Below are 22,257 nucleotides of genomic sequence, written 5' to 3'. Positions count from 1 at the left end.
AATTTAAGTTATAAGCACGAGCAAAGTGATGTGGCTGTTTATCAATTGTCATCCTACGACATTCTCTGGTACATGATTTTAGAGATGTAAGTTGATCAAACATGCGAAATGACATATAGTCTAGTGATTGTATTGACATGAGTAGCATCTCAAGGTCTCGAGTTTAAATCTCCATATAGGAAATTTTGGATTGTGAGGGGCTAAGTTTCCATAGATGGAGAATTTTATATTAGGTTGTCTGTGTGACTAAGTTGTCATTGTTTGTTTGGGAAAAGTTCTCATTAAAAATGTTGCATAAATCTATTAATTAAGTTGTTTTTTATATGAATTGACATTTCAACGGTACACTGTGACTAAGGCTCCGTTCGCCCACCTCATAAGTTAACTAAGCATTTCTCGTTTTTCACGCGCACGCTTCCCGAACTACTAAACGGTGTATTTCTTGTAAAAAAATTTTATAGAAAATTTGTTTTAAAAAATTATATTAATCTACTTTATATTTTTATAATAATTAATAATTAATTAATTATGTACTAATCTATTACTATGTTTTCTATGTCAGGGCATAAGTTAACTTATCTACACATGCTGAACGCGGCCTAAGATTGTGTTAGTTCTTATGGGTCGGGAGCACGTCCCTCCTGCATGTAAAATGGAGAAAGGTATTGGCACAAGATTAATTAATTATTAGCTATAAAATAGGAGAAACATGATATTTTTAATACAACTTTTTATTTGTAAAATCCCACACGACTAATCATTTAGGAAAATGTGCATGTGAAAAACGAGTGCACCTTAAGGCATAAGGAAAGGGCTACCATGTGGCACGCAAATGCAAAGGTAGTATGTATGAAGACAACTTTAGTGTAAAACCTGTGCAATAGGTAAAACCTAACTCCATACCTCTTGTTCAGTTATAAACATGATCCACCCTAACTTATTTAACAAATTTTTGAATAACTCAGACTATAACTTGACTCTGTATTGCCTGGGTTAAAAAGAATCAGGAGGCCGAGGCCTACCAAAACACTCACGTGGTTTTAACACAACAAATGATTAGAGAGGAGGGTATACCATCCATTTCAATTAATGATGAGGAAATTTAGGCGATGAGGAAGATAGATAAGTCTCCGAGCACAATCTTATCAGACGAATATATCTGAAAGGTAAATCCCACGTTCATGCCAAAGCCCCTATTTTCATCCGTGTTTCTCATTGAATTCACGTACATTTTCATACATGATAATATGAAATTTAGGAAGGATGCTATCTTTAACATCGTTGTCAAAGTTTCGCCATGTTTCTACACGAGTTCATCTTCATAGACAGTCAAGTAAACATATGCAGGACCAACTATGGGGTTGTTTAATTAAATAGCTCCATGTCACATCGGATGTTTGGACACTAATATGAAGTATTAAACATAGACTAATAAAAAACTAATTTTATAAATGAGAGCTAATCCGCAAGACGAATTTTTTGAGCCTAATTAATCCATAATTAGCATATATTTACTGTAGCATCACATAGACTAATCATGGATTAATTAGGTTCATTGTATTGAACCGTCTCGCGAATTAGTCCAAGATTATAGATGAGTTTTATTAATAGTCTATGTTTACTATTTATAATAAGTGTCCAAACATCCGATGTGACTAGGGGCTAAAATTTACCTCTAAAAACAAAACCCCTATGTCACGTATTTGTGATAACCATCGTTTTCTCCACCCACGTTTTACCTAGAGTTCATTTTCGTTGCGTTGAAACTAACCTCATGACCTCATCACATCTTCGTACATAATTTCCTAAAATCCAGGACCTAGCAGCCTCTCCTCGACATAGCCATTAAATTTCATGGGTTTTTTCATGCCACAATGCAACGTGTGTTTTTCCTTCAAAAAAAAAAAAGAGCATGGCCACACTGTTTACTGTCACAGTGCTCCCGGTAGACTATTTCCCCCCTCCGTCCTAACAACCACCGGTGCTCCAGTAGCGAAGAGGAGGCGGACCCCACGTGTCAGTGACCCGCGCGGCCGCAGCCCCCCACGTGTCCCCCGCTTCGCCGCACCGAGTATAAGTTGAGCGACGCGGCCTCCGCCTTCGCTCCCCCTCCCCGCCAAGAAAGCCCACCCGATCCGAGTTCCAGCGGTGACCGATCGAGCGCGCGCTCCCCCCATGGCGTCAGAGGATGCGGTCTCGCCGGCGCCGGCGGTGTCCGCCGCGCAGCAGGTTGAGCAGCTGACCTCTTTTTTTTTGTTTTTCTGGGAGCGGGCGGTTCGGGTGGGTTATTATGGCGGGTGTTCGATTCGTCCGTTGCTGATGTGTGTCGTGGTTGTTGCAGCTGCAGACCGTGGTGCTGAAGGTGTCCATCCACTGCCTGGGATGCAAGAAGAAGGTCAGGAAGGTGCTCAGGGGCATCGAAGGTGCGTGCGTGCGTGCGGCTCTTTCGCCGGCGCCGGCGCCGGCGACGGCGGTGTCGTTCGATCGAGGGGTGTGGTCGTGCCCTGGTTGGTGGTTGGTTGAGGATGAGCTGATTTTGTTTTGGTTCGTCTTTGTGTGCTCAGGCGTGAAGGATGTCAAGGTCGACGCCGCGATGCACAAGGTCACGGTGACCGGCACCGTCGACGGCGACACGCTCGTCAGGAGGCTGTACAAGTCCGGGAAGCAGGCCGTGCCGTGGCAGCACCCGCACGTCGCGCCCGTGCCGGCGCCGGCGCCGGCGGCCAAGGAGCTAGAGGCCGCCCCGCAGCCCGAGGCTGCGCCGACCGGGGACGGCGGCAAGGGCGATGCTGCGGCGGAGAAGGCGACGGAGGAGAAGGCGGTGAAGGAGACCGAGGCGCAGGCCGAGAGCTCCGAGAAGAAGGTGGAGGAGGGCGCGGAGTCGGAGAAGAAGCCGGAGGCGGAGAAGGAAGCGGGGAAGAAAGAAGAGGAGGCGAAGCCAAGCGACGAGGCAAAGAAGGACGGCGGCGAGAGCGAGGCTGCGCCCGAGACGAAGGCGAAGGGCGGCGACGACGTCGCCGAGCCCGCCAAAGAAGCTGCCAAGAAGGCTAGCAATGACGACGACGGAGCAAAGGAAGAGCAGAGCAAGCCCAAGGACGCCGGCGACGCACCGCCCGCCGCCGCGACGACGACGGAGCGGTCCCTGAAGTTCACGCCGCCGCCGCAGCAAAGGCACGCGTACGAGGAGCAGCAGCAGCACTACCCCTATCCGTACTACGGCACGCCACAGCCGGTGGTGAGCTACCACATGGCGCAGCCGACCACGAGCGTCTCCTACTACGCGCCCCGGCCGGAGCCGGCTTACTCCATGCAGCAGCAGCCTCCGCCGCGGACGGAGCCGGCGTACCCCGTCGAGCAGCACTACCCGCCGCCGTCGTCGCCGCAGCCGCAGCCAATGCAGCAGCAGTGGTCGCCGTCGTACCTGTACATGCCGTACCCCCACTCGTCGCCGGACTCCTACTACCGCGACTACTACAGCCCGCCGGGGACGATGCACGCGCCGCCGCCGCCGCTGCAGGACGAGTACCGCATGTTCGACGACGAGAACCCCAACGCGTGCAGCGTCATGTGACCACCAGCCAGTCAGCCACGCACCGCCGCCGCCGGCCGCTGTGGTAGAGGCTTGGGCCCCGGGAGAAGTAGTAGTTGAGGTAGAGTAGCTTGTTTACTCTCCTCCATGGGAGAGGTCAAAGCTCTCCTTCACCGAGCCTTTTTTTTTTCTTTCTTTTATTACTTTCTCTTTATTTTCTTTTACTGTTCTAATTAATTAGAGCATGTAATTGTAATGAGACACGCCCAATTATATTTTTCTCTTATCATTATGTATAAGGTGAAAACTTACATATATAGCAGATTATATAACTACTACCAGTACTAATTTTCTATGGATAAAGAAGGTTCTATCCTTTGTAGGGAGAATATTCTTGCTAGTTCTCTTCGTTTAATGAGGATGGCTCTCATGCTGCATCTTCCTATAGGACGGCAAACTTGGGTGTTTTTAATTTTTATAAGCTACTAGTATGTAGATTCTACATATAAGAAATAATGGAAATTAATTTGAACTTTTATAATATAGGAACAATTGTAAAATGATTTTTTATAAAAAAAATGGAGAAAAGTTATCATCATGTTTTGGAGCTATATCCTCTCCATGTGTGATCAGCGTATAAGGTGTACCGAAGATTAACAATAAAAGTTGTATTATCTTCTTAGTGCTCAAAGACGGTCTCGTGGTCGATTAATAGCGTTTATTTCCTGTTTTTATCTTATTGGTAAGTGTTTTTTAATAAGGTTGTTTATTTTGTGGCAATATTATACTAATAAATATATTTTTTTATACTGCTACAATTTCAAGAATCAACATAAATTTTAATAAATATATGCATCCCAAAGATGCTGAAAACTGTTGCTTTCATGCTTTTTACAGGGGACAATGCCCATAGATTTACTCTATCCATACATAATCTTATGAATTAGTTTAATCGTTATGGGTTAGTCATCTTTTTTTTCTTTTCTATGATGATGTTTGCTCGATAATGATCATTAATTTTAATGTGATAGCTCAGCTGGTGAACTTTTAGCTGGAGTTTAGGGTCATGCCAAGCTGGCCGGTTTGTTTGAAGGCTTTTGAATATAAAGAGTTGGCCTTGTCCACATGTCAATGATTTATCCCTGCATGCTTTGCTCAGCTCAGCCTGGGTTATGGCAAGATTAAATACATGTAAATTTTCCCCACTAATCTAATCGTGATTTAATTATTGTATGTTGAGAGGGACATTAATGGGAGAGTGGTGGACAAATCAGTAGGGGCAACTTAGCTAATGGATCTTCAACCGTAGGAGATCCTTTTTTTATATATATAGTAATTAGTATCTTATTAAACTAATGCTTTGGCTAGTTGTTAATTGACCATTGGTGATTAGGACAATAGATGGAAGTAGGGGCATCCTCCACTGCAAGGAATGTGCTTAGGTAGATCAGATCAGAGATGGCAATTTGTTTGTTGGTTCATCCGTGTCAATGACTCAAAAAGCATTGCCGGCTTGTGTGCATGCTTGGCATGTACTAACTACTATTCCTCTCTCACTTTGATAACCCTCTTGAGTAGACAGTAGAGTACTACACTACTACTACTATTCAATTCAACACAAGGAGCTGGTGGTTGTTAGCTCTAAACCGGTAGGTGTTTAAATACCTTTTCCTTAAGAGCATCACTTTGAGCATATATGTGTGCATGGATCCAGGATTCAGGCTCCATTGGCTGACAGCATTATGCTGTGTTAATAGTAGTGATTAAGAACAGGTCACATCACTACTGTGTACCTGACAAGTGAAATCTTCCTAGCTCTCCCCTTTCTGCACAACCAACCAATGCACATGGCATGCCAGTCTTACAAACAAGAGGGCTTCCCTCAGATTCTCTTGTTAATTGTGCATGAATTGTCTTTCTGGATAGAAACAGAAATGCATAAGTATATGCCAAATGGTCACTGGGACAAAATGTCAAGAACAGCAGGGGCTCTGCTAGCATGATGGGAGCCATCTAATTGTGCCAGTGCTTGGAACCAGTTGTTGTTACCTGCAAACATAGTGCAAGTCTAATGATTCGTAGTGCAAATCTAATGATTTATGTGCCAGCTAGTTAGTCCAGATTCTAGAGGTCTCTGAATATTGGTGTGGTATCATGTTTGGGATCCTTTGGAATGCATGAATCGGGGACAAGGCAAATACATGATTTTAATAAGAGTGCATATGTAGAAAAGAGTTGTAAAAACATAGAAAAGACGCATCACTAACTGTTTGGATATATTACAGGGAGAAAAGGAAAAGTGTAGAAAGCTATAGACCCAAACCAAAATTCCCATGAGGCTGAATCATACGTTAATTTTCCTCCTAAATCATCGTGCATTGAACCATTCCGAAGAAATTCCTTACACTAATTCTTCTTTCCAAAGTGCCAAATACTAGATAATAAGGGGGCGATTGTTTGACTTATTGATTAAACAGCACATTTATAAACTAAAAATATTTTACGAATAAAACTTTTATATATGTATTCTTGGTGATTTAAAAGTCAAGGCTAGAAAATAAACAATAGTGAACTCCCAAATTAACTCTAAATTTTAGATTAAAAAATTTAAAATTTGACTTATAAGCATAAGCTGAAGCGAAAAGATGGGATGCAAAAATCTCGTAGGATTCAAATTCTGCTGAATTCGTCTATAAATATATTTTTTTTTAATTCAGAGGGGAGGCCTAAGGGGTTGTGCAAAATTTTTTGCTAAAGGGATCATATCGAACTTTTGACCGGATGTCGGAAGGGGTTTTCGGACACAAATGAAAAAACGAATTTTACGGCTAGCCTAGAAACCGCGAGACGAATTTTTTGAGCCTAATTAATCCGTCATTAGCACAGGTTGGTTACTGTAGCACTTATGGCTAATCATGGACTAATTAGGCTCAAATGATTCGTCTCAAAATTTCTTCTGTAACTATGCAATTAGTTTTTTTTCATCTATGTTTAATGCTTTATTTAAATGTCCAAAGATTCGATGTGATGTTTTTAGAAAAAAAAAATTTGGAACTAAACAAGGCCTAAGTTTAAAGCTTTCCTTTCATAGCTTTAGTTTGGTCATGGCATTGTACAATCTGTGGCTCTTTTTTTCTTTAAAACAAGACGTTTGATTCCACTGGATTTAGCACACATCGCGCTCGCATCACCGCTTCACTACCAACAGCGACAGCGTTTCTGGTGTCACTCGCTAGTGCTGATGAATTGAAACCTAATTTCGGACGCAGAGGAGAGAGAGAGAGAGAAAAAAAAAGATAAGATATGGTTGGTCCAATAGCTCTCTGCACGATGGATGTTGGATGCAATTATTTATCATGCATGTTCCTGATATTTCTCTCTCTTTTTTCTGATTACCTTGTTTCACAAAATTGTTTCTCTCTACATATTCTTCATTTCATTTTCTTCTCTCTCTCTTTTTGGCACAGTTTCTTTCACAAGATCGAGTAGGCATGGACCACCGACATGGATGCATCGGCTAGGGATTCTCTCTAGCAAGCATCGCTGCATCAGCAACGGCACACACACTCACACACTTGGTCGCTTTCACTGGTGGAACACAGGATTACATGTCAGATTCCTTGCGAAGAACAGAGCTGCCCATGAAGCTCCAAACCATGCAAACCCAAAAATGAAAAGAAGAAAAAGAAATCTTTGCGTTTATATGGCTTTTTGGAGGCCCTAATTATATCAGCCACGGACAAATGCCGGTTCAGGCGACCTGGTCTGAATTTCAGCCTGGTTCTGGAGCATTTGGTGAACTAATCACTATCATATGATCAGCCTGATTAAGCCGGTGGAGTTAATGGCAGGGATTATTCCTGGGGTTTCTTTGGATGAATGGGCTTCCCTTTTTCCATGTCTTAATTAGGTTGGTTTCATGCATGATTTGGAGATGCTTAGCTGGTGACCATCACATGCTGCATCTGCAAAGTGAACTTTTGAGTCATTTCTTGCTCCTCTCACATATGTTTGCTGCATCTTTTGGGTTTAGTTAGCGTGATGGAGAGAGGAATATGAAGAATATGCAAACGCCGGCCTGACTGTCTAGCTAGCTAACAGTCATCAAGGTTTTAGCAGTTTGGCATGGTCTAACTGCTTTGGTTCCCTATATAACTGTTAATTTTAGACGGCTCATGCCTTTTTCGCACACCCGTGGCCGTCCAGTCAGAAAAAGAAAAGATTAAACTTTTCTTAAAAATGTATGTTAGGTAGTGTCAATCAAGAAACTTGTAATTTGTAGCGAGGCAAAAGGTTGCATACCTCATTTTGTTGGTCACTTCCTCTTTTTTTTAAAAAAAAAAGTTCTTTGAGAATCTAGCTAGGTATATGTTGAATCATATGATAGCACCTATATCAAAAGGTAGATGCAAGAGTAAGTCTTAAAAAAATGTCGCCTTTTGTTGTTTTATAGGTACCGTCAATCTAGAAACTTACAATTTGCAGCGAGAGAAACTTACAATTTGCAGCGAGGTGCCCTAAAAATTAATATAAGCACCTCATTTTGGTTTCTGAAAAAGTTTTGTGTGAATCTTTCTACGAACAATGAATCATTTAGTAATACCTGGATCAAAAGGTAGCAGCAAGAGTAACAGTCTTACAAAAATAATTTGCAACTGCTGAACTGAAAAAAGAAAACAGTCAAAATTAAATATGACTACAACAAAATCGAGTACATCGGATGAAAAGCTACATCTGACCAAACTTGAAAATAACTTGGATTTTGGGACATGTTGGCCTGCTACTAGCTGTCAAGGGAAGAACAGGAGCAACAAGGACGGCATTAGTGCGTAGGGACGACATTTGCCAGAATGATTTGCCAAATACTTAACCTCTTGGCCCCTACCAATGTGTGTGTATATGTACCTGTCTGCAGGAGCTTTAGTACTAACTAAAGCGATTTTTGCAAAAACTCTGCGAGGTCGAGATATCGCAATCGGCCGGCTCTGACCTAATTAAAATAAAACGTGGCATCCCTTTCTCAAGAAACTCAATTTGCTCTCTCTCTCTCTGTCTTCTGCTGCATGTGGAGAATAATTTTGGGGGCAATCAGCCAAGAGTGTGGCTCTTCGTAGCTTTGCTTTCTGAAATCGTTCATGATGTTGAGAACTCCTACCGATAGGTAATATAATGCACTTAAATTTTGCCGGTTGGGGAAGAAGTTTATGTCGTTCAGGAAAGAAACTTGTGCTGCAGAGTAAGTCAGGAGATTTCTTCTTCTTTTAAAATTCTGCAGAAAATGGTTGCTGTGCTGAATTTTCTCTGATCATCTCATGGCATGGAGTTCTTGCTGCTAGCAGATATTTTACTGCACCAAGTGGTTTTTCACCTTGTTAGCACAAAACGGCATGTCGTTTTCGAAGAAATTAAACCGGTGGATGACTAAAATTGTGAATATTACAAATGCTGACGCATCGATGTAGCGAAGTTCATAATCCCATTAATGTTTGGGTAATGCTTCGGTGTATATTACTCGTAGTATAATCCTGTCAGTAGAACTAATCTCGTCCATTGATTTAAAAGGGTATTCGTACTTTGATTAATATTATATTTGTATTTATTATTTTTTATCACATTATGCATGGATAAAAAAAACCCAACAAGACCCACTTACTATCATAGTAAAAAAATGATATTACCCTCTCAGAATTCTACTACACCTAAAATTGTTGGTAATATAATTTAATCACAACCGTCCAATAAAATTAGATCAACGACTTAGATTAAATTATACTATAAGTAATATATGCACCGGAGTTAGCCTCTTTGTTTACATCTACGACGTCTCAAAGCTGTGAAAATTCGTGAAAGGAAGCTGCAAGCAGGCCAGTAAATAGCTCTGACATTTTCTATTCCAAGATGCGTTCTGAATCTTCTGGTTGACTAGCCTCTGTCGATGTCCTGATTATCTTCAGGCCTGGCGGTTTTCATTGAACTGTTCTTACTGGATACTGTCCCTATTGGAAATAAATGCTTTGCTAGATTCAGCTGATGAATATTTTTTTCCAAAGAAAACTACTGAGTATTGAAACTTCCATGCCATCTGTTCAGAAACAAGTACCCAATTAATCAATCTATCTGACCAACCAAAGTGAGAGCAGACCGGTCGGCAGCAGGTAGCAGCAGAACATTACCGAGGCCTTGTTTAGTTAAAAAATACCGCATCATAACTTTAACTTTAAAGTATATTTAAAGTATTAAATGTAGTCTAATTACAAAACAAATTATAGATTTCGCCTGAAAACCGTGAGATGAATCTTTTGAGGCTAATTAATCCGTCATTAGCATATACTGGTTACTATAGCGCCTATGACTAATCACGTCCTAATTAAGCTCAAAAGATTCGTCTAACTATTTTCTCCATAACTGTGTAACTAGTTTTAATATTTACATATATTTAATGTTTTATTTAGATGTCTAAAAGTTCGATATGATATTTTTAGAAAAATTTTTGAAAACTAAACAGGACTTGAATTTAAAAGAAAGGAAGAAAATTTGAGCTAGCTCAAACACAGGCTGTATCTGTACCTGTACCCCCTTTGGTAGGAGAAGAGACCGATCAGGAGATCCTTTCGGAGCTGAATCGGATCTGATGGATGCGCATGGCCACATTCCAGAAACAAGAAGTGGTAGGTGATGACTTTACACTAGAAAGAGCCATGGGGCTGACATGGAGCTGCGTCGGCACCGATGGCAATCAGCTGCAGCTGCTGCAGCAGCAGCAGCAGCAGCAGGACGAACTGGTGACAGTCTGACACGCAGTCACGCAAGCCCATGGCCATCTTCCTTCTTTTTTCTCCTCCCCTGCCTTTACGATCATCTTTTCTTGCAAACCTTAACAATATCCGTAAAAAGGAGCTTTTGGAGGGAGAGATCTTTTGCCTGGCCATTCATTCAGTATTCAGAGATTCAGTTCAGAGCCCACGGTTTTTTTTTTTTTTACCTTACCTTTTCTGAGAGCTCCGTCGATCTTGGCTGTCCCTGGAGTCTTAAACCAGAAGCAAGATCAGGGATGGAAAAGGATAAGAACACGCCGTGATCAGTGCAGTCTAATGATCGTTTCATGCAGCCGCAATGCGATATCTGAATACCATATATCCTGGCCCTAGCTAATCTCTACTGCAAGACGCAGATTTGATCAGCTGATCGTGCGTGTTTTTGAGATAATGGAAGCTCTATTTGAATCTCAGACAACTAGCACCAGTTATTATTTGACCTTTTTAGAGAAAAAGTCAAATGACATATTTACAAATAAAAAATAATTTATGAATAATACTTTTATATGAAATTTCTTAGTGATATAAAAATAAATTCTGAAAAATAAACTATAATTAAAAACCCTAAAATTAACTCTAAATTTAAGTTTGAAAATTCAAATTTTTACTTATAAGCATATGCATGGGCCTCGCTTTTTGAAGGAAAAAACCAAACGATATATTTGTAACTGAAAAATAATTTATGAATAACTTTTATATGGTTGTTCTTAACGATTTAAAAATCAATATTGAAAAATAAAATACAATAAAAAACTTTAGAATTAAGGTGGAAAATTTAAATTTTAGTTTATAAGCATAAGGAAAAAAAGATAAATGGGGATAAAAGCCTACATTAGAATGATACTCCCTCCGTTTAACAATGTAAAATTTTTTAGCTTGCCTAAATTTATATGGATGCTAATGAACAGACATATGTATAAATTATATACATTCAATGAAAACCTTTAATACGAAAGGTAGTACATACGTAGCAAGAACACTATTAACTCTCTGTGTGTGTGGTTAAGATTACCAAATAAAATAAAAAGGTACAAAAATTATTATCAATTCGTAGATTAGACAGTTATTAAGTAAAATACTCCTAACCATCCGCTCAAGTTTCTAACACGTTACAATAATAAAACCCCGTAAACATGTTATTATTATTTTTCAGGTAGGGAGCCAATAATAAATAAGTATGATCGTGTGTTTGTGTGAGAGAGCAAGAGACACGTAGTTGCGTACACGTCTCCTTTCATCGCGACGCTTACCCATGCAGCTGTCGTCTTGCTCATTTGCTGATGCCGGAATGCGTCAGGGTCAGCGGAGTGACGGCATAAAACCGGCGAAGTTTTCAGCAGTAAAAACCGTACGTCGCCGCCGCCGGCGGCACGGTCGGCGTTGGCGTCGAAGTCTATGACCCAGATCAGCGACGACGATGGCAGCAACAGTTTCATTATCTTAATGGCTCTGTGTCAGCAAGAGAAGAGATAACGTAGTTAACACAGGAGTCCGACCTCCATTAGCCAATGGCGATGAGGTTTTCTTTCGGGGGGCAAGGATTAACAGGCGGCCATTAGGCTAAACTCCATGTGCTGCTTCCCTGCAGCCTAATCAAGATCAGACAGCAACATCTCGTACTGCAGCTAGTAGTATACTTTGCACAACCAAGCAGCTGCATTTTATTAGTTAGCTAATTAGCTTGGAGCTGACTCGGGTACATTTTATTGGTAGTATAATTTAATTCATACCATTGATCTATTTTTATCGGCCGACTGATTAAATTATACTACTAACAATATTAGGTGTAATAGAAATTTGACGGGTAGTATCGTCCTTTTTAGTATGATCTTTATTGCAAAAAAATAAAATTAAAAAATACTGCTAAACAAGTAATTAACAAAGTATGATACTACCAGTAAAATGTACCGGAGAGTTGTCCAGTTAACCTACTTTGCTAGCAGACTAGTGGATTAAGACGTGGTAATAAAAGGGGGGTTAGCTGTGGGATTAGGATTTGATCATGGAAAAAATTAAGTGGAGAAAGTGATGCTCGCACTTGTTGACACCGAGAGTACAGCAGGATCATTTTTATAAACAAAAATCATGGGGAGAAAAAAACAAACCCAAATTGCATGTGTTGTATCCCTCATCATACAGCAGCAGGTTATGGGCAGTGCAGACTGCAGAGAGGTATGTATGTTTATGTGTGACCGTGGACACTAGTGTTTTGGGCCTGATATTGTACAAAGGACGACATGCATGTTTTTGGCCTTTTGCTTTACGAGCACTACTGGTACTGCTTAACTTTGCAGTACATGCTTTGATTCCATCGTGTCATATCATGTCTGTACTGAAATGAGCTTTTTTTTTTTTGCCTGTGAAGTGAATTATTATGTGTGTTCTCATGTGGAGCAGTATATCAAGTGACAAGATTGCCGATTTGCGGTTCTGCATGAGCTCTGCTTAATAGGATTATTTGATGCAGCTGACTGTTCGATCGATTGCAACAAGAGAGACGGGGGTGCATTGCATTACAGTTCTACTTCCTTGATTCCTTCTAACTTTAGATTACTGATATATTTGCTGATTCATTTCAGCGATTCACGTCAAAGGGAAATAAGTCAGAGGATACTAATCTGTCAGTACACTGCCACGTGCCACCAAACTACCGGCCTCATCTTTGCGTTTATAATTATGGTTAGAAGTCAAATTTTAAATTTTTAATCAATTTTAGAGTAAATTTTAGGGTTTTTTATCATAGTACTAAACATTTTATTTATAAATTATTTTTTATTTATAAATATGTCGTTGGTTCTTTTTTATTTAATAATCCAATCAATCACCCCGTACATCTTCTTTGTCGAATTCAAGACCAAAGTTTTCAACTGTGAAGAACATGTCGGTAACTGAAAAAAAAAAAAAGGAACTGATCTCGACTGGATACATGCTACGACATGAGAGAGACACGGTGGTGGTGTGATTCGTCAGATCCCTGAAAAATTTGTCAAGGTTTCGAGCCGTCGTTCTCGCCGCATTTGCTCCTCCTCGCCAATAATTCAACGCAACAGCTTCGTTTGCAGGACCATGGCGGCGCAATCCATCCATCCATTCATCGGCCTCGTCGAATTGATGCGCGAGGCGCGCTGCTTTGTTTGTACTGCAGGTTATAATCCGAACCTGATATTTTTTTCAGTTTCAGAATTTGATTTGTGGGAGTAGTTTCAGGGATTTTCTTCGTCGATTCTTTGTAATAATGCAGAGAAATTTTCATAGCTCTCTTCTTTTCTATGGTTGCTAACTGGACAAGTAGAAATGTTTAGGTGTTTTTTTTTCTGTAAAAGTCAAAGTTTAAAATTCAAAATTATTTTGGATTCTTAATTTGATGCAGAACAGTACCTGCACACATCGGTGTGCTGCATGTGTGAGATGTCTCCGTTTGTAGAGGACTTGGTTGCCTGTTGTAAATAAATGCGTTTCGTTGTAGTACAATTAAGTAGGGGCAATTGCGTCCACCCATGTTTTCATCTCTTTATATCCAGGCCTTTTTCAACTGTGATTTTTGCCCTCATTTATTCAAATGAAAGCTTGTATATGTCCCATTCCATTAAGTACATACCCTTAACAGTGTTAGAGTATATCAAAAATGATGAAAATAAATATCATGCTTTTGCTTGAACTTATTTTCTATAACTGAATATGAGCAAAACATGGGCAAAATTAATGTCAAAACTGGGGCAAAATCACCAAATCATCCAAAAAAAAGTATGAACAAATCTGCAAATGGCACACTTATCTTTAACACCATTAAAAGGACTTAACGGCATGGGGGCAAACACAATCTTCACTAAAAGTTGAAGAAAGAGAAAAACAAAATTTAATATTGGAATTGAAAACAGGGACACAAATACAAATGTACAATTACCCCTATTAAGTATTAGTGTTATTGTCGATGGTTTTTTTAGATAAAGAAAACTTTATTGTTCTTTATCATTGATGGATCTTTGTTACTGATAGATGTGATGTTGTATCATACTTTCAATGATTTCGATGTTGCATTTGTGCTGCTTAAATTAATGCTACTCTCTCCGTTATAAATATAAACATGTATAGACTGTTTACTGAGATCAAGAATATGTTGTCTATTATTAAATAAGAAATAAATAAGTGTGGGGGGTTAATTAAGAGTAAAATAGAATGAAATTTAAACAAGAACTGATGATTGGTTAAACTCTTGAAATGCTTGTACTTGTGAACACAGAGTACAAGGAAAGCTTGTCATTCTAACGTTAAAATAGTATCTAAAATGCATTTTTGGCCACCTATTTACCCTCTTTATATATGTTTATCACGGTATTGTTTTTGGACTGATCTATTTTATCAGACAACAAAGTGTTCATGGAGAAGGCCCAAGCAAACCGTTAATCCTATTCCGGGCTTATAGGCCGAGATTTCAGCTCATCCAACCAAGGGCCCACGTGAACAGTAATCTATCACACTAGACTTAAGCCTAAACAATTTTGGGCCAAATTGACTACCGGCCTTTTTGTGCCACGGCATTTTTGTCCGGTATTTTAGACATGTCAGGAACATAGAGCCAAAGAGACCCAATTTAAACTCCAAATGCCAGGCAGTGATTTTTCTTTCGACTTATTGACGAGAGATATTTTCTGGTTTATGATGGGTATGCTTTTCAAACGGTTGAATAAGTATTTTTCTAAAAAAAAACTCACTCCCTCATTTCTTTAAAATTTGATGCATTTGATTTTTATATATGTTTGACCGTTTATTGTATTAAATTTTTTATCTAAATACGTAAAATTATAAGTCATGTTTAAATTTCTAACATTAATAAATCAAATCATAATAACTTATTAATAACTTTTTTGAATAAGACAAATGGATTGGTTAAACGTACGCGAAAAAGTCAACGACATCAAATAAAAAGTATGTGAGTGCTATATAAAATTTTATTTTGGAAAAATATTTTAAATTTATAATAGATAATATTTAATTAATCATAAGCCAGTTATATACCGTATTTTCATGTCGCGGTGTAGCTTCATCCAACCGCTAATACGAATGTTGACAAACACCCTAACCCAATTCTGAACCTGCAAAACGCCCGAGCAAGTTTAATAGCGGAGCCAACTAAGTTCATCACAAAATTAACTTGTATAATAAATTGGATTCAGTATTTTTCTCATCTATCTTTCTTTCATTTATATATGTAATGCATATATATTGAAACATATGTGAAGTAGCTCGTGCATGAGAGTTAATACTTGTTATTTTTCATTCTCTCCTCTACGTGTTTATACTCAGCTCATAGCCTACTCACCCGATCCCCAAACTATAGTTTTCACTCATCCTACACATAATAACAATACAGAAGAAAAAAAACTTGAATATCCTTTATGTTATCAAATTTTAATTGTTTCTTACTTTATCTAAGCTCCAATGTATTTATTTCCATACTATCATAAACTCCAACACAATGACTGCTTTAAGATAAACTTATTTTGAGACAAATAAGAGGGGTCAAAAAGATATTATTTTAGAATAGAGGTAATATATCTCTTAGAGCATTCTCAGCAGATATTCTATCTCATTATTCATCCGAAAAATAGAGTATGTGAGGAAAAAATATTGCACTAACAGATACTCTATCTCATCATCGAAAAATAGAGCATCATCCATATTAAAGAGAAAAGCTTTAAATATGAATATTCTATCTTCTCATTCCATATCTCAACATCCAGTCACAAAAGAATAAAGCATTAACACCATGAGAGGAGGAGAGTGTAAAATATTAACAAAATATATATGGATGATGTAAAATGGATGTTCTGTTGGTGTGATAAGCATCCTCGGCAGCTCATCTAAATTTAGTCATCCATATCTTTATTTGGAGATCATAAAAACAGTTTCATCGTTCATATCTCTTTGCACCCCAGCAGATCATCCATATATGACATCCTTTGTATCTTTTTGGATGTTGGAGAGAGAACATTTAAGTATGATTTTTTTCTCTCTTAATATGAATAACATCCAAAAATAAAAGATGAAATGGATGCTCTGTTAGAGCTCAATTTATACTCTCCATCTTTTATTTTCAGAATAAAAAATGGGACGACGGATTTGTTGGGATGTTCTAACTGATATGAATAGAATATCTATTTTAGATGGTTATCTAAATGAAAATATAGATAATAAAATTTGGATTAGCTGTTGGGAATGCTCTTAGCTAAAATCATCAGTCATCCATCCAGTGCCCAAAGTTATTTTGACTTTTTTGAGTGTGCTATCTTGGGTTTGCAGCTAGCTTTCAGTTTATAAACCGGAGTTAACTACTCTTTGCGACTCTGGTGGTTATTATGAAGTACTACGAATTGTTATGGGCATACTTCTTGCATCAATGTTTCCCTATACCCAGCAGATAAGCAGCAGGTATATCATGTGAATTTCGTCGTGCCGTCCTTTCTGTCAGCCAAATTAGTTACAGTATTATTGGTACCCCTTTTGATTTATACTACCCCTCAAGACATTCATCGTGATAGATTCATACTTAGTACATGCTATCCACCTAAAGTTTCATGTTTTTTCTGCTCTACTCCTACCTGCACCATTCGCAACACTATTTGTATTTCAATATTTGTTGTGTGCATCCATCTGCATGCTTCGGATGCAGAGGCCAGGGCTAATGCATTATCTATAAAAATATATTTCAGTGCACCCTTAATTTGCACAATCGCATTGCGTATATACATGTCAAGTAGGATGCTACACCATTTTTGTACACACCTCAACTTATGTTTTGATAGTAAGATTTTGGAGAAAACTGAAACAAGATGGATGTATATACTGCATGTTGTCATTTTTGTTATTTTAGCTCCCCACATCTCCAATTATGCACTGGCTGTAACAATTATTTGTTGGCCTCTTTTATGATACCTCTTACTAGTTTTGGTAGCAGTGTAGTAGGATTAAATCTAGCCATTGATTTAGATGGTTATTTTAGTCATTTACTTAATTCATGTGGAAGGGCAATTTATTAATCATGCTCTCAAAGATGAAATGGACAGTCTATGTCCAATCTTTATCAAACGGTGGAATCCAATTGATCCTCCAGCTCTTAAGTGGTAAGTCGGATGATTTGTTCAAAACTTTATTTGTAAAAATTATTCATCCTTTTTATCAATTCATAATAGCTGATTTTTTTCACGTGTGTTCATGTTTTTAGAAATAAGGTAATCTGATGCTAACCACATAAGAGAGAGGTGCAATGACTGAATTCCTGTAATTTTTTTTTCTTACTGCTCCATATTTAATGTTTCTTTCATTGTGATTTCTTTGCTCTAGTTTGGTATAGTACAAATTTAAAAAATAATATTCATCACATTGACATCAGGATCACTATGAAGTGGCTTCAAATTAAGTTCTAATGGGTACATCACATGTTTGTCAATCTTTTCAACAAAACTATCAAGTGCGGTGAAACACTTTATATGAAACAAAACGACATCGGATGATCTGTCAAGCATAAGTTGATGGTTACAAACTTTTGTGTTACAATGTTCACCGGTTACCTTGTCTTCAGAAATCACAAATTTGCTTCAACTTGATAAAAGATTCCAAGGCATCAACAAGTTGATCAACCTGATTAATCTCCAGGCTAAGATCAAGAAAGAGTTCATATGTCTCTAAGCAGTGTCACATTGGCAACAAATCAACGAGATATACAGAATTAGTTCGGTTGTAATTTTATAGCATGAGACAACAAAGTAGCATGGTGATGAATCAAAATAACTGGTTTTTTAGTCAGCCTTCAAAAAACTACTTAACAATATTTTCTTCATCAAAACATAAGGGTTTATACTTAGACTTGGGATTATAGGTGCACTTATGCATGGCCATCAAACAACGTAGGAACTCATGTGTGTCCTCCTAACAACGTAGGAACTCATGTGTGTCCTCCTATTGTTCTAGTCTAAAATCTGAAGATAATGTGAGTGACATAGATTAAGTAAGTTAGTGGCAGTAAGAAAGAGAGAAATTGAGGCCAGAAAAGTTATGATGCATAGTTAAGTCAAGAACTTTGAGCATCAGGACCGGGAGGTGGCCTCAAGCATGACAGTCATCTTCTTGCTGGCCTCGGTGGTGTGCACAAAAAGCTCTTAGATCTCCTTGAGCGTCGCGAGCAGCTTGTTTCCTAGTTATGACACGGCCACCTCTAGTCCTCCACTGCCATTGTTGCTCGCTGGCGCCACCACCTCACTGGCATCTTTACCCTCTTCTTGCTTGGCCACTCCGGGAGAAGCCTATGCAGCTTTCAAGGTCTTAGCGGTGACCGTCTTTGCCCCCTCATCGTCTTTCTCCTTTGCCTTCTCCAGCTTCAGGCTCCCCTTATGTACCCTCACTGCACGTATCTCCTCATTGATGATGACCGTTGTCGACACCACCTCCTCCGCTGCTTTAAAGGTGGTGATGCCCATAGCTCAAACCATCGGACGAAGCCTAGGACCGGTCAGCGGCGCTCGGGTAGCCCGAGCCGCCCTAGCCATGCCTTCTCACCCCTCATTTCCCTTCGAATTCGTTCGATCTAGTCAGTTGGATTCAATCTTATTCAACTAGCAATAACCTTCATCAACTAATTATTTACAATAATGTCATCAAAAACTTTTTCCACTAATACCCTTCCACTACACTACTACGTGATCTAACCACCGTAGTATAAGACCATCTGGTCTATTGGATCTATCGTGTTAGATGGCTCACGTATACCTAAGGTACATAAAAAAATCCTATTTGTATTATTCATATCAAAGTTTATATCAAATTTTAAGTAACCTATAAGTTGATTTAATTTTCAGTGCCTTAAATCCTTTTTTGTGTTCGGGATGCATCAGTTTGAATAAACCTTTTTTTATCATAAATTGCAAATAAAATACTAACCAAAAGAAGTTAGAGATTAACATGGACCCATTAGCAGCAAATAAAATATTAACTAAGGGAGTTAGAGATTAGCGTGGAGCCATTAACATTTGTTTCATATACGAATTTACCAATGCAAGCCGAAAATAACGATGAGATGGGGCTTGGCGATGTTTCTTTTATCCTTGCTGGTGGCTAGCTTATTACCAGCGAGCCGTCCGAGGAGCGGCGGCAGGGCCAAGCACGATTCGACGCCTGATTGCTTGAAAATGTATCTTCGGCACCGTCTCTTTGGAGTAAAAATCGACAGAAGAATCAGCATACATCTTAATTAATTTAGTAAACGTAGACTATTAATAAGACTCATCTATAATCTTGGACTAATTCGCGAGACGAATCTATTAAGCCAAATTAATCTATAATTAGTCTATATGATGCTACAGTAAACATGCTCTAGTTATGGATTACTTAGGCTTAAAAAAATTGTCTCGTGGATTAGCACTCATTTATGAAATTAGTTTTTTTATTAGTCTATATTTAATACATCAAATTAGTGTCCAAATATCCGATGTGACATAGGGCTAGAAAGTTTAGCCTCATCTAATCAACCCCTTAGAGCAAGCTTAAAACATGTTCTCTAAAGGAAGATTTTGGGAATTTAGTCAGAAATCAGGTCTCTAACATATTCCCCAAGTCCATCCCAATTTTTACACATGGCCACTACTAAACATTCTCATACTCACTTCAGTTCCACAATTTTTCCATATTTTTTAAAGTCCATCGATCCCAATTTTTGTGCATGCCCAACCTGTTCCCAAACATCTCATACTCTAATTCCATAATTCTTATCCTTTTGAACAACGATACGATCGAACTTTTAAAACTTTTACTATTACTACTTACGTTTCACGATGTAAGACTTTTCGGTAGTATCTAAATTCATATGAATGCTAATAAATCTATATAATATATATATATGAGTCGTAAAGAGTATTTTTTTTATAAAAGTGAGGATTTATTTATTTCAATAGAGAAACACATTCAAAAATAAATTTAGTATATTGTATCATTACAAAAATGGGAAAATGTTGTGCATATGAATTTTAACATACGATTATCGTATGATCGAACACGAACGATAAGCGGTGTGAATGGAGCCGAACAGCGGTGCTGACAGTAACGTAGCTGGACAGCGGTGTCACCGTGGCTACCGCGTTTGTTCGTAAAGCAACATCGTGCATATAGTACCACTCACTAAAACGACAAGAATTATTAAATTGCTATAACTTAGGCATGCCCAATTCGGCTAGCCCAACTGTACCAACCTCGACACACATGCTACTTCAAGAAATCGCAACCATCAAAATAGTTCCCACTATACTACGTGGACAACGGTTGGAGATGAGAGAGATTTATGGAAATAATAAATTGTAGGAAATAGCCCTAGTCTAAGATTATAGAAAACTTATTCGTTAAAGCATCTTTAATAGAAAGCTAAAAATTAAATATCAAAAATCATGTAATGAAGTCCTTAAAAAACAATTGGCCTAAGAAGTGACACTTACTCTAACAGAGACCCAAAATTGGATCCTAATGGCTGGTTAGTTAGCCACGTAAACAAAATGGGATCGTTATCTTCCTTCTCCCCTCACGCACGAACGATGTCTGACGTCGCTTCAACGGCGTATCGTCGTTTCTTCTATTTCGTGGGAAAATGGAGCACTAAGGTTTCTTTTAGTTTCTAAACTTTTAAAAAAACATCACATCGAATTTTTGGACATCTAAATAAAGCATTAAACATAGATGAACCAAAAAACTAATTGCACAGTTATGGAAGAAATCTTGAGACGAATCTTTTGAGCCTAATTAGCCTATGATTAGCCATAAGTGCTACAGTAACCAACATGTGCTAATAACGGATTAATTAGGCTCAAAAGATTCGTCTCGCGGTTTCTAGGCTAGCACGTGAAATTCGTTTTTTTATTCGTGTCCAAAAACCCCTTCCGATATCCGGTCAAACATTTGACGTGATATTTCTTCTAAAAATTTTCTCCATCTTCTCCATCTAAACACCACCTAAGTTGATGTTCTAATCATACGTGTCATCAATAAGGTAATATCCTACCAAATTTTTCTGCATCTCCAAAATCAATGGAGAGGGAGGAAAATACGGATCACCCAAAAAAAAAAAAGGGCGCCACGACCACTTCCACACATTGTAGGTGCGATATTTCCCGTGTAACAAGAGATTGGAAACACGGATTACTTCCCTAGATTTGATTTACTTTTGGGCTAGAATTGGGAGTAGGGATATGTTAGGAATAAGATTGGTTATCTGTTCGAGTTCTATTTTTATGGTAAAACCAAAAAAAAAAAATCTTTTGCGAACTTTTTTGGTGCATCGTTGAGATGCTCTTAGTGTTGGATTTAGAAGTTGGCAGTGGGGCACTAGCCCACAGCCCATATGTAGGAGTCAAGTCCAAATCGAGGCAAATGGGCCAACAAAACTAACCAGCATAAATTAGGTCCATGTTGTTTTGATAATAATGGTATAACTTCTAGCCTAAGCTAAAGAGCTTTCGGCCCTAAATTATTACTACGAAAATTCAGCATTAAGTGATAAGTCCACATGCCCATAAAAAACAACAAAATTTAAGTTGAAAAAATATTAAAAGCAACGTATATCCTTACATCTCTAACCGTAGTTGATGAAAATTAGTCTCAATAGTGCGTCATACCGTGCTTCTAACTCGGCACACTTTTGCAGTTGTGCCAAAGAAAAATGGAGCCAATATGGCCATCTAAAATACACTCTTCGTATTATAAGATTTTCTGATCTTATATAGATCCATTTACGTATTAATACATTTGTATATATGTCTAAATTTATTGGTATTTATATAGATATGAACAAGATCAGAGAGACTAGGAGTATATTTTTTAAGTAATTTTAGTGTTAATCTATAAAAACAATATCATTTCTAATAATCCAAGAAGCAA

General features: G+C 38.5%; 1 protein-coding gene across 1 annotated transcript; it reads left to right on the top strand.

Annotated features, from left to right (window-relative positions):
- The first annotated feature begins 2,113 nt into the window (after positions 1–2,113).
- On the top strand, positions 2,114–3,815 carry LOC102708975 (heavy metal-associated isoprenylated plant protein 35-like). Its single transcript, XM_006650009.3, has 3 exons — positions 2,114–2,229; positions 2,342–2,423; positions 2,565–3,815. The coding sequence occupies exons 1-3, from the start codon at positions 2,176–2,178 to the stop codon at positions 3,569–3,571; spliced, it is 1,143 nt and encodes a 380-aa protein (XP_006650072.2). The 5' UTR covers positions 2,114–2,175; the 3' UTR covers positions 3,572–3,815.
- The last annotated feature ends 18,442 nt before the right edge of the window (positions 3,816–22,257 follow it).

Source organism: Oryza brachyantha, chromosome 3, assembly GCF_000231095.2.
Source record: "Oryza brachyantha chromosome 3, ObraRS2, whole genome shotgun sequence".
Classification (NCBI taxonomy): Eukaryota; Viridiplantae; Streptophyta; class Magnoliopsida; order Poales; family Poaceae; genus Oryza; species Oryza brachyantha.
Note: the sequence above shows the minus strand (reverse complement) of the source record. Positions and strands in the feature narration are given on the sequence as shown.